Raw genomic sequence first — 14,299 nt, forward strand, 5'->3', positions numbered from 1 at the left:
TAATATACTGTTTTGATGTTTTTCTTTCTAACTTACTTCATTCTGTATAATAGGCTCCAGTTTCATCCACCTCATTAGAACTGATTCGTATGCATTCTTTTTAATAGCTGCGTAATATTTCATTGTGTATATGTACCACAGCTTTCTTATCCATTTGTCTGCTGATGGACATCTAGTTTGCTTCCATGTCCTGGCTATTATAAACAGTGCTGCGATGAACATTGGGGTACACATGTCTCTTTCAATTCCGGTTTGCTCGGTGTGTATGCCCAGCAGTGGGATTACTGGGCCATATGGCATCTCTATTTCCAGTTTTTTAAGGAATCTCCACACTGTTCTCCATAGTGGCTGTACTAGTTTGCATTCCCACCAACAATGTAAGAGGGGTCGATTTTCTCTGCACCCTCTCCAGCAATTATTGTTTGTAGACTTTTTGATAGCAGCCATTCTGACTGCTATGAGATGGTACCTCATTGTGGTTTTGATTTGCATTTCTCTGGTAATGAGTGATGTTGAGCATCTTTTCATGTGTTTGTTAGCCATCTGTATGTCTTCTTTGGAGAAATGTCTGTTTAGTTGTTTGGCCCATTTTTTGATTGGGTCATTTATTTTTCTGGAATTGACCTGAAGGAGCTGTTTGTATATTTTTGAAATTAATTCTTTGTCAGTTGCTTTGTTTGCTATTATTTTCTCCCATTCTGAAGGCTGCCTTTTCACCTTGCTTATAGTTTCCTTTGTTGTGCAAAAGCTTTTAAGTTTAATTAGGTCCCATATGTTTATTTTTGCTTTTATTTCCATTACTCTGGGAGGTGGGTCATAGAGGATCCTGCTGTGATGTATGTCGGAGAGTGTTTTGCCTATGTTTTCCTCTAGCAGTTTTATAGTTTCTGGTCTTATGTTTAGATCTTTAATCTATTTTGAGTTTATTTTTGTGTATGGTGTTAGAAAGTGTTCTAGTTTCATCCTTTTACAAGTGGTTGACCAGTTTTCCCAGCACCACTTGTTAAAGAGATTGTCTTTTCTCCACTGTATATTCTTGCCTCCTTTGTCAAAGATAAGGTGTCCATTGGTGTGTGGATTTATCTCTGGGCTTTCTATTTTGTTCCATTGATCTATTTTTCTGTCTTTGTGCCAGTACCATATTGTCTTGATGACTAGCTTTGTAGTATAGTCTGAAGTCAGGCAGGTTGATTCTTCCAATTCCATTCTTCTTTCTCAAGATTGCTTTGGCTATTTGAGGTTTTTTTGTATGTCCATACAAATTGTGAAATTATTTGTTCTAGTTTTAGATAGGGATTGCATTGAATCTATAGATTGCTTTGCGTAGTATATTCATTTTCACTATATTGATTCTTCTGATCCATGAACATGGTATATTTGTCCATCTATTTGTGTCATCTTTGATTTCTTTCATCAGTGTTTTATAGTTTTCTATATATAGGTCTTTTGTTTCTTTAGGTAGATTTATTCCTAAGTATTTTATTCTTTTCATTGCAATGGTGAATGGAATTATTTCCTTAATTTCTCTTTCTGTTCTCTCATTGTTAGTGTAAAGGAATACAAAGGATTTCTGTGTGTTAATTTTATATCCTGAAACTTTACTATGTTCATTGATTAGCTCTAGTGATTTTCTGATGGAGTCTTTAGGGTTTTCTATGTAGAGGATCATGTCATCTGCAGACAGTGAAGAGTTTTACTTCTTTTCCAATCTGGATTCCTTTTTCTTCTCTGATTGCTGTGGCTAAAACTTCCAGAACTATGTTGAATAGTAGTGGTGAGAGTGGGTACCCTTGTCTTGTTCCTGACTTTAGGGGAAATGCTTTCAATTTTTCACCATTGAGGATAATGTTTGCTGTGGGTTTATCATATATGGCTTTTATTATGTTGAGGCATATGCCTTCTATGCCTGCTTTCTGGAGGGTTTTTATCATAAATGGATGTTGAATTTTGTCAAAGGCTTTCTTTGCATCTATTGTGATAATCATATGGTTTTTATCTTTCAATTTGTTAATGTGGTGTATCACATTGATTGATTTGCAAATGTTGAAGAATCCTTGCATCCCTGGGATAAAGCTGCCTTGGTCATGATGTATGATCTTATTAATATGTTGTTGGATTCTGTTTGCTAGAATTTTGTTAAGGATTTTTTGCATCTATGTTCATCAGTGATACTGGCCTGTAGTTTTCTTTTTTTTGTAGCATCTTTGTTTGGTTTTGGTGATGGTGGCCTCATAGAATGAGTTTGGAAGTTCACCTTCCTCTGCAATTTTCTGGAAGAGTTTGAGTAGGATAGGTGTTAGCCTTTCTGTAAATTTTTGGTAGAATTCATCTAGCTGAATTTTAATCCTCATCTAGTTTTCTAATGAGAATTTAAAGTATTATTTTCACAAACATTATAACTTTGCTATTTTTTGCATTCTAACTCCGTGGTTTACTCTTAATTTCCTTCTCTACAAGCCTCTTAAATTTCAGCCTTACTGGTTAGTAGATTAACACTTTTGATCCCCTTTTTCTTCCTTTCTAGTATGGGTCTTTTTTGTATTTTTTTAAGTTGAAATATAGTTAATTTATGTTATGTTAATTTAATTATGTTATGTTAATTACTGCGGTACAACAAAGTGATTCAATAGTACATATATATACATTGGTTTTTAATTTTTATTTATTTTTTTAGAACAAAATTTATTTTTTTATTTTTTTTTTAACTTTTTCATTTATTGGAATGATTTGTATATTTATAATTACCTCCTCAAGAGACTGTAATGTCATGAGAATAGTTATAATCTCTATACGTAATAACTACGTCTGGTTTTGTACATCACTGTATCCTCAGGGCTCAGAACAATATCTGTGACCTAAGTACTTGCCTATTTTCAAGTTTTCTTTTTTTTTTAATATTCTTTTTTTTTTTTTTACTTTACAATATTGTATTGGTTTTGCCATATATCAACATGCATCCGCCACGGGTGTACATGTGTTCCCCATCCTGAACCCCCCTCCCACCTCCCTCCCCATACCATCCCGCTGGGTCATCCAGTGCACCAGCCCCAAGCTTCCTGTATCCTGCATCGAATCTAGACTGGCGATTCGTTTCTTATATGATACTACACATGTTTTAATGCCATTCTCCCAAATCATCCCCTCCCCCCGCCCCCCCAGAATCCCAAAGACTGTTCTATACATCTGTGTCTCTTTTGCTGTCTCGCATATAGGGTTGTCGTTACCATCTTTCTAAATTCCATATATATGCATTAGCATATTGTATTGGTGTTTTTCTTTCTGGCTTACTTCACTCTGTATAATAGGCTCCAGTTTCATCCACCTCATTAGAACTGATTCAAATGTATTCTTTTTAATGGCTGAGTAATACTCCATTGTGTATATGTACCACAGCTTTCTTATCCATTCATCTGCTGATGGACATCTAGGTTGCTTCCATGTCCTGGCTATTATAAACAGTGCTGCGATGAACACTGGGGTACACGTGTCTCTTTCAATTCTGGTTTCCTCGGTGTGTATGCCCAGCAGGGGGATTGCTGGGTCGTTTTTTAAAAATAATCTTTCCATTATGGTTTCTCATAGGATATTGAATATAGTTCTCTGTGCTTTCTAACATTTCTTTTTTTTTTTTTTTGGCCAAAGTGCACACCTTGGAGGGATCTTAGTCCCCCAACCAAAGATTGAACCCAGACCCCAGGCAGTGAGAACATGAAGTCCTAACCACTAGACTGCCAGGGAATTCCCTTAATATGTTTTAATCAACCTTTAGTTTTCAGTTGCAAGAACCATTTAAGCATGTTAAGTTTAAAATCTTGCTCTTTCCACACTATCTGATTGATTCTGTCAACTTTATAGAACTTTGCAGGATACCATTAAGGTTCTTTGGTTTATATGGTAATATTTGTAGATTTCTAGAATTTTACTTGTTTGATTCTCAAGAAGGCAATCTTAGTTGCAAATATTTATGGACTATTTATTAACATCCTTCTGTATAGCAAGTCTTGGCTTGGCATTAACTATCTGACATTGGTAGGGCATTTCATTTATGACCGAGGTGTTTTGGGGCTTAACAATCTCTTCAAAGACCTTTCTGAGCCTTAAGTTCTAAGTTATGCTAATCTTCAGGGAAATAACATATTTGAATGAATAATATTTGTTTCAGTCTCGTACAGAAGACTCAGACTTTGTGGAGACCACAGGCAAGATAGAGAGGGCCCTTGCCTGTGTTCTCTCCTGCTTCTTCATCTCCTGATGACTGGAGTGTATGTCTTTTCCCTCTGGTAAATTCAGGTAGAAAAAAGGTTGAGAAATACCACAGTACCCTTATGCTGTCTCTGGCTTTTTTAGGAACTATGTTCATGTTTGAATCTAACAAATGATATAAAAGCAGAACATCTGTTTAATCATGTCTTTAGGAAACAAAACTCAAGTGAAAAATAGTTTATGTGTTGTATTATTCTGGAGAAGACAGAGTAGAAAGTTGAAGTATAGCTCTCCTTTCTTCTTCTTACTAAGCTGAATTTTCCCTTTCAAGTTTATTAATTTAAAACATTGAATATTCAGAGAATAAGTTAAATGTAATAAGAGATTAAAAAATCTGTATATCTTTTGTTCTGCCAACAGAAGTTAGGTTGGCAGAACAAGATCCACTAAATGAAAAAGAGAACTGCATTTAATTTAGTCCCACATTTAAACAGACATTTTAAAAGCAAATATTAACATTAAATGTTTCATTGAGAAGTAGCTCCATTTTATTAGTAAGGATTGTGGACCTGATGGCATATTTACTTTTACATTTATAATTGTAATTTATATCTTGCCTTCCAAAATGAATTTGAGGCAGTGTTTTAAGTATATAACTGTGTCCTCAAACCCTGCAGTTTGGCTTGCTCTTGGTGGTAGGTCAGGTTCTTAAGAAGGAGGGTGCAAGAGTCAAGGAAGAAATAAGGAAGATAAAACTGACTAAACCAGCAAAGACAAAGAAAAATAAAGGTTATTGAGATCTGATGGAAAGTTACCTGGCTTGGGGCAGGGGAAAATCGTATCCGAGAAAGAAATACTAAGGAGAGACTGAACATTTTAAAGTTTGGGATTAGAGAGCTAATCTGCCAGTAGAATAGTTTAAAATGGATCTTGCATTTTGACATTAATTTCTCATTTAAATGCTTTCTTCTCTGTAGTAACCCTCTGTGTTTTTTCAGTCTTTTAACTTTATTGAGGCTTTCAGTAGATAATCAAAGGTCTCTCTTGGTGAATGCTACATTGTACTTCAAAATATGTGGGTTCTTTTCAGATATCTTTGATTTCTAACATAATTCCTCATAATAACCGAATAGACTATATTAGACCATGAAATTTTTGTACCTTATTTTATGTCCCTGGGTATGTTCCAGTGTCTCCTGATTTATAGTCTGTGGAAACTAGAATTTTTATCATACTGTTGTGTGAAAATTATATAAATCTTAATTATTTTGGCTTGGTTCATAGTACTTTTCAGATTTACTTATCCTTCTACTTTTCTATGTATTCATTCTGTTAGTTTTTGAGAGTTTGATACTGAAATTTCAACTAAATTAAGATTTATCTACTTAAGAAAATAATTGTAATATATAGTGGAACTACATGTAACTTTGTTCTGTACTTTCCAAGTCTCCTGTAGATGTGTTATCATACTTTCATAATTTAAAAGATAAAAAAAGAAAAATAATGGATCTTGTAAATTTATTGTTGAGGACCTGAAGATGTACTTGAATCTGCAAAGTAGAATGTCTTTTGGGTGATTTGATCACAGTTAAGCTGTCCTTGGCTTCTTCTTGCCTATAATATGGATCTTTTTTATGGGCTACCTTCACTATTCTCTTTAAATTCTTACCCTGAGACTTTAAAAGTTGTTGTTCAGTCGCTAAGTTGTGTCTGACTCCATGGATTGCAGTGCGCTAGCAGTGCGCTAGGCCTCTGTCTTTCACTATCTCTTGGAGTTTGCTCAGATTCATATCCATTGTGTCAATGATGCCATCTAACCATTTCCTTCTCTGTCTCCGCTTTTTCCTCCTGCCCTCAATCTTTCTCAGCATCAGGGTCTTTTCCAGTGAGTTGGTTCTTTGCATCAAGTGTCCGAAGTTTTGGAGCTTCGGCTTCAGCATCAGTCCTTCCAATGAATATTCAGGGTTGATTTCCTTTAGGATTGAGTGATTTGATCTTGCTGTCCAAGGAACTCTCAAGAGTCTTCTCCAGCACCACAATTCTTTAAAAGGAGGAAAGGTTTTTTATGGGAAAGGAGCACAGAAGAGATGAAATGGGAGAGGAAGAGAAAGTTGGGCAACAGATAAAAGATGTCCTTTTTTTTGACTCTTACAAAAGAGACAGTACTCCCTCTTCTATATTGTACTTAACTGTATTGTAATATCAATACTTATGACACTATGAGTGGTTACTTTTATTCTGATTTGTCTACTGAATTGTGAGATCCCAAGGGCAAGACAGGCTTCCCTGGTAGCTCAGAGGCTAAAGAATCTGCCCGCAGTGCAGGAGACCTGGGTTTGATGCCTTGGTTGGGAAGATCCCCTGGAGAAGGGAATGGCAACCCACTCCAGTATTCTTGCCTGGAAAATCCCATGGACGGAGGTGCCTGGTGGGTTATAGTCCATGGGGTCACAAAGAGTTGGACACGACTGAGTGACTAGCACACACATAAGGGCAAGACATGTTTGTTATTTCTCTTTCACTATCTAGAGAAGGAACGTAAGGGAATTCCCTGGTGCTGTAATAGTTGGGACTCCCTACTTCCATTTCAGGGGACACAGCTTCAATCCCTGGTCAGCAAACTAAGATCCTACTGGCCTCGTGGTATGGCCCCCTAAAAAAGGAGCTAATATTAAAGGTGTTTAATGCTGTGCCACAGCATTGTTAAGTACACGATACATGTTTAAAAAAAAAGGAAAGTTATATTGATTGAGTTCCTATTTTGTATATATCAAGCACTTTGCTGAGAGATATCATCAAATCCACTGGTTTCAAACTTTTTAACTTCCATGAAAATGTTTTGATAAGTAAGTACTTCCTCAGTCATTTAAGTATTTATGCTTTTTATATTTTAATGTTAAATAAAACTGGTAAATCATTCTTTTACTGGAGTCTTAAATACCATAGTAGTTTGATACCTACCATTCATTATACATTTATAAAAAGATACAAACAACTTCTTTCTTAACATTAAAAAATTTATATTCCTTTCTCTGTTTAAATTTGTATTTTTATTATACTTTTCCCACCAGGTTTCATCCTTTTGTGATGTGTTTTTTATGCATAGATTATGTTTTGCACATAATATATTATGTATACATTATGAAGGCAATGTATTTTTATGCATGCAAGGCTTTCTTGCATATTGATCACCCTGTCGTATGTCTTTGAACAACTATATGTATGAAGTCAAGTTTAAAATATTTTTTCTAGTTATTTTAATTAGCATACAATTAATAAAACAATGTAAATGTATTAAATGTTAAATCAGTATTAAACAAGAAAATGAGAAGTTTTTGGAAATGCATCTTTTAATGAGATGGATGAAGCTGATCTTTAATTTTTTTCAATTAATTGAACCTTTTGTGGATAAATAATACCCAGTGCTACAGTAAGACAATGTTCAGCATTAGTTTTATTTCCCCCCCTTTTTTCTTTTAGAGATCTAAATTCTGAGTACTCTGTTTATATAATTAATTGAATGGTAATGGACAGTTTTGTTTCAGAAATTTTTACTCAATTATTTGAACTTTTCTAACGTCAAATGATTTATCATCAGAATTATTTTTATTTATCTATCAGCTGATAATTTGATTAAGACCTTTTTCAGTTTTGTTGGAAGCAAAGAATAGAAATCACCTGACTTGCCAGAGTCATTAGAGTCATTAAAGACTTGAAATTCTGGGAAGTATACCAAAAAGGCTTTATTAAAGCTTCTTAATGTAATTATATTAAGTAGTAATTATATGTTGGTATTTTATTCATAGGCATTGTTCAGGCGGTATTGAGAAAAGCTAAATCTTGTTAACTTCAATATACCTATGTCAAAGGATATTTCTTTGGTAAGATGTTTTTATCAGATGACTTAAACACGTTTTAACCAAAACCATTTATTCAGTTTAAAGCCTCTGTCTATCTTGAAACCTTTTTGGCAAAACTGTTCTTTCATTGTCACACCAATGAGATTTACTTTCATGATGTAAGAAGTCTGACTTCATTTTTTCAATTCAAATAAATTGATTTGATTCATGTTCCTGTAACAACCATCTTTGAATCTTAATCCTTGGTAGATAAATGTAAGGCAAGAAGACTTGTTTAAAGAGTGTTGCTTGGAAGAAATAAATTGACTTTGTCTTTCTTGTTCCTTTTTAGAAATTCTCTTAGCTTTGCTTCACAGAACTCTACTTGAAAAGGAATGTATTCTCTGATGATGAACATGGGCTAGAAATGATGAACTTTTAAAATGAAAATTGTAATCAACTTCTGAATATATCTGAAAATAGAACATTCTATCCCAATTCCTCAGTTTAAATTTCTGTCTTCATTGTTTACTGTAATAGTGTGTAAAACAGGAAGCCATAAAGTCAGTTTGTAGTACTTTAAGAAGGCCTTGAAGACCAAGTATTATGAATCATTCCTTGTTTAATACTTCAGAGATTTTTATACGTAGGCATTGCAGTATGGTTACATTCAGGATGGAAAAGATGTGTGCCATTCTTTTTATAAAGTGAATAAAGGCACTTGTGGAAGGGGAGGCAAGAAAGGAGATGTAGATGACCTCTCTGCTGTCAGACAGTTAGTTTTAGGAAAAGGATGAGTACAAGTGGAAATTGCAGACCTGTCCTTTGTTGTTTGCCTATTTCTGTGACCTTTAGTAGTATGAACTATATGATATTGGAATATCCCTGTTCTTATATTTATGGTAGCCTCTATTTTATAGTCAGGGAAACTTATAGTTGAAACAATTGCCTATGGTCACTAAGCTAGTTAATGGTTTAGTTAAGAATTCCAAAGCTTATTTTTCCTCCTGTGTTACATTACTTAGTACATAGTCTGGTATATAATAAATGTTTACTGTATATTGCTTTTTTCCCTCTCTTGGCCGTACAATATGGCATATGGGATTTTAGTTCCCAGACCAGAGTAAGAACCCACACTCCCCCTGCTTTGAAAGCGTGGAGTCTTAACCACTGGATCACCAGGGAAGTCCCTGCTGCTGCTGCTGCTGCTAAGTCGCTTCAGTCATGTCCAACTCTGTGCTACCCCATAGACGACGGCCCACCAGGGCTCCCCCATCCCTGGGATTCTCCAGGCAAGAACACTGGAGTGGGTTGCCATTTCCTTCTCCAATGCAGGAAAGTAAAAAGGGAAAGTGAAGTCGCTGAGTCGTGTCCGACTCTTAGCCCTACTATATATTTAATGAAAGAATAACTTTGTATTGTTTTGTGAACTATTAAATCTTAACCTTGGAGTAGTTTCTTGAATTTTGTACTGCTGGATAAATGTAACATTATGGATGAGTCACTACAGAAGAATATTGAAGATACCTCATTTTTTAAAAGCATGGTCAAGTACATCTCCCTTTCCTTACTGAGGTGGTGTTGGTGGAAGTGACTAATAGAGCATCAAAGAACTCACACATGTTTTCTCAATTAAGATAGAGACCTGTTATCAGTGTAGTAGTGTTTATTTGCTTGGGTTCAACTGGCTGTATGTAGAGACTACAGTCAGATGTCCATGAGGCAAACAGACTCATATGTTTATTTTACCAGTATATTTTTGTTTCTGTGTTACAGGTATTCTCTTAAACCTAACGACCAGATTTTGGCTGAAGAGAAACATAAGGAACTGTAAGTGCATTAAACCCTAGGCTATCCATAATTTAGACTCTGTCTGTGGATTAGATGTGTAAACAATCTGATTTTTAAAATTCCATGAGGTTTTAAAATCTAAAGATGTAACTAGTAGTATGTTCTTAATCCTAGTAGGATTAGGATAATTTATACTACATAAGGTTAACAAAGTTGTTACCACATGCACATTATAATATGTTTTAATACTATTGTATCCCATCATCTTGCAAGTCCCTTGGACTGCAAGGAGATCCAACCAGTCCATCCTAAAGGAGACCAGTCCTGGGTGTTCATTGGAAGGACTGATGCTGAGGCTGAAACTCCAATACTTTGGCCACCTCATGAGAATAGTTGACTCATTGGAAAAGACCCTGATGCTGGGAGGGATTGGGGGCAGGAGGAGAAGGGGACGACAGAGGATGAGATGGCTGGATGGCATCACTGACTCGATGCACATGAGTTTGGGTGAACTCCGGGAGTTGGTGATGGACAGGGAGGCCTGGTGTGCTGAGATTCATGCAGCTGCAAAGAGTTGGATACGATTGAGCGACTGAACTGAACTGAACTGATCCCATCATCTGGACTAAGGGCATATTGGGAAATAAGTTGTTTTGTTTCTTTCCCCAGATAAAGTATTAAATTGTCATTGTTAATTTTGGCTCTTGCTCAGTTGACTTCCACCCTGTGCTTAAGGTGGAGACATGATTTTGTCACCTTACGAAAAAGTAAATGCTTAAGCTTGTTTAGCACAAGGTTAAAAAAACACTTTAAAATTGTAGATGTGAATATAACTTTGTTTCTTTAAAAATTTTTGGTATTCATAGGATTCTCTCTTTCAGGTAAAGTAACTGTATACATGATTTTGGAATATCTCTGTTGCTGTTTTTCTGCCCTATGGTAGTATCTAAAAAAAATCACTGTGTTACAGGAACTGTGAGGTTTTTAGCTAAAAATTACAGACTTGGTAGTTTTAAAAATTCATCTCTTATTTTTCAATATCATAGGATTGTTCCAGGATGGAAGCTAAAAAAAAAATTATATGGTTCTCTTTTCTAGTAGTCTACCTTTTTTTCTCCATCATGCAATAAGAAAGTTCTGATAACATTAATTATCATGCAAGTATTTAATATCAAGTAATAATGTAGAGCTAAGAGTTTGAGGCTTACTGTACCTTTAGGTTGGACTTAACATTATTAGTATTATTATTATATGTTTTTAGAATTGAAGTATAGTTGACTTACAGTGTTGTGCAGACCACATTTACTCTCAGTGATAGTTAAGGTTCTATCCTGTTTATAAATACATTGGTGAATTTTACAGACTTCTTGGTTGTTTCCTTGATGTTTGACATCTAATTCAAGTCCCTTGCTGTTTAGTTTAAATGAAATCTTCATTTGTACCCATGTGTATGGAGAATAACTTTCTGTAGATTAAGTACTTTCCAAGACTCTTATTTTCTTCCCAAGATTAAGTAATGATTTTTCTGAGTACTTTTAACTGCTTAAAAAAACTGTGTCCTAGATCTTTTCCAAATTATTTTCTTCCTTTTCTCTTATTGAAGAGATTGTAGAAAAGTGTTAATCATCAAACGGTAGGCATGGTGTGCAGGGAAAGGATTTCTTTAAGAGTTCTTACAATTGATATATCTCATTATTATGTTAGCCTTCCATCATATTAATCATAAAATGGTAGGCTCAATGTGTAGGGAAAGGATTTCTCTAAGAGTTCTTAATGTTGGTATATCCCATTGTTAATATTAGCCTTTTACCAGTGTTTTTATATTTGTTATAAAATTCATTTAATTATGATTCATTTAGTTATAATTCATTTAATTATGATCTCCAAGTGGGTTCTCAAATTTATTGTCAAGGAGTTTTATATAATTTTTTTCTTTATAACTAGAAATTGTGAATGAGGGTACATGATTGTAACTGTACCATTGGTTGATTGCTTGTTATTTATAGGTCTTATAGCAGAGCTTTTTTGGTTTGGGAATTAGGTGGTCAACCTAGAAGTTCTTTGGGGCTTTCCTGGTAGCTCAACTAGTAAAGAATCCGCCTGCAGTGCAGGAGACCCTGATTCGATTTCTGGTTGGGAAGATCCCCTGGAGAAGGGACAAGGCTACCTACTCCAGTACTATGACCAATATTAAAAATACCAGAAAACTGCAATAGTGTAAATATTTTGATATTATTTAATATGTAACCCATATTAATGTCATTCATTTACAATTTCTCTAGCCATCTATGATATAGTTGACCCTCAAGGATAAACTGATGTTTTTCTTTGACTTTATTATGAAAAATGTACAGTATATAATTAACCATATACTCACCACCTAGATTTTATCATTGACATTTTACTCTACTTACTTTTTTACCTGTCCATTCTTTCAGACATCAGTATGTTTCCCCATAAGTATTTCAACATGCATACCATCACCTAGAGTTCAGTCTTTTAAAGTTTTTTGTATTTACATGTAAAAATATTCATATATTGAAACACACAAATCTTCAGTGTACATTTGCTGAGTTTTGACAGATACATGAATGTTCGTGACCCAGTTCTCTATGAAAAACATTATCACCACCCCCGAAAATTCTTCCCTTCTTCCTCTTTGTAGTCACTCTCTGCTCCTACCCTCCGAAAGGAATATTATGATTCTTTTTCAACTATAGATTAAGGTTTTCCTGTTCTGAAATTTCTTACTAATGGAGTCATATGTCTGTTCTGTTTTATATAGTGCTTCTTTCACTCAGTATGTTTTTAGCTTCTTTCATGTTGTATGAATTAATTTGTTTTTATTGCATATTAACATTCCATGGTTTATCTGCTTTCTTATTGGTGGACATCTAGGCTGTTTACTTTCATTTTGGCTGCTATGAATAAAGTTGCTATTAATATTTTTGTACAAGTCTTTTGGTGAACATGTTTTTATTTCTCATGGAAAATTACTCGAGTAATTTGCTGCTGAGTCACTAGGATATAGGGTAACATTATATTTGGTTCTATAAGGAATGACTAGATTTTCTTCTGAAGCAGGACTGTTTTACATTCCTGACAGCGATATGTGAGAGTTCTAGTTGCTCTTCATCCTCATCAACATTTGGTGTTTGATGGTCTTGCTAATTTTAGGTATTTTGGTGGATATGTAGTTGCATTTCATTGTGGTTTAATTTTCATTTCCATGGTGACAATTGATATTGAGCATTTTTTCATTTGCTAATTGGCCATATGTATTTTCTTTGGTGAAGAATCTGTAAAATCTTTTGCTGATGAAAAACATTGGATTGTTTTGTCTTTTTATTGATGAGTTGTTGAAATTCTGTATATATTCTGGGTACCAGTCTATGTCAGCAGTCCCAGGCATACCTTTTCCCCTTAATAGTTTCTTTTGGTAAGGAAGTTTTAAATTTTTATAAAGTCTAATTTATCAGTTTTTGCCTTTATGATTATTGCTTTCTATGTTCCTCTAAAAAACTTTTGCCTGCCCTCAATTTATGATGATACTCTTATATTTTTCTTTAAAAACTGTGATTTGAGCTTCTTTTGTTTAGGTCTGTGATCTGTTATGTGTTAATATTTGTCTATGATGTGAGGTAGATGTTGAGGTTCATTTTTCTTTACCTGGATGGATATCTAGTTACTTCAGCACCATTTGCTGAATAGACTTTACTTGTCTACTGAATTGCTTTGATGCCCTTGCTGAAAATCAAATAACCTTAGAAATATGGATTTATTCTGTTCTGTTGATTTACTTGTCACTCTATGCCAGTAACACAGTATAGTGAATATTGAAGTCAGTTGCTTTAAGTCCTTCAGCTTTGTTTATGAGATTACTTTGAATATACTAGATCCTTTACATTGGCTTTTATTTTAGAATCAGCTTATCAGTTTCCTCACAGAGACCTTTTGGGATTATCATGGGGGTGTTGAATCTATTTCAGAGAAAAGTGACATCTTAACAGTGTTTAATTCTTCTTTAATTCTCAGCAGTGCGTTGTAGTTCTCAGTGACTTTAGGCTACATGAATTTTAATACCACTCTTTATGACTGAATTTAGAAACAAAAGATTGAGGGTTTCACATTATATTTTCCCCTTGAATGTGTTAAATTTGGATAGATGATTTTTTCTTCTCGCAATGGAAAATCTTCTGTATTTGCATTCTTCTTGTAGATTATTTCTCTTTGAATATATTACATAATAATTATTTTTGTAAGTTAACATTTATCACTAAAAGTATATTGGAGTTACTATTTTTCTACCATTTCTCCATAATTAGCTGTGTAGGAAAATTAGGTATATTCCTAATCTTTGCCAGCTGTGGTTAAAATGAGTATTATTAGGCCATTCCAGAGACTGGAAAAGAGAGGTAGGTATTTAGCTCAAATTTGTCATAATTAGTAGAGAAACTCTTCAAGGT

The 14,299-nt window shown here is 34.5% G+C and overlaps 1 protein-coding gene across 6 annotated transcripts in view; it reads left to right on the plus strand.

The window, feature by feature from the left end:
• ADK (adenosine kinase) overlaps positions 1–14,299 on the plus strand; it is a 551,072-nt gene that overhangs the window by 64,866 nt on the left and 471,907 nt on the right. For 5 of the 6 annotated variants that reach the window (XM_061405841.1, XM_061405844.1, XM_061405846.1 and 2 more), the window contains exon 3: positions 9,819–9,872. The exons of the other annotated variant lie outside the window; for it this stretch is intronic. In XM_061405841.1, coding sequence (XP_061261825.1) covers positions 9,819–9,872 — 54 coding nt within the window. The remainder of the gene's footprint in view (positions 1–9,818; positions 9,873–14,299) is intronic. 6 annotated transcript variants of the gene reach the window in all.

The sequence above is a fragment of the Bos javanicus genome, chromosome 28, assembly GCF_032452875.1.
Source record: "Bos javanicus breed banteng chromosome 28, ARS-OSU_banteng_1.0, whole genome shotgun sequence".
In the NCBI taxonomy this organism is placed as follows: Eukaryota; Metazoa; Chordata; class Mammalia; order Artiodactyla; family Bovidae; genus Bos; species Bos javanicus.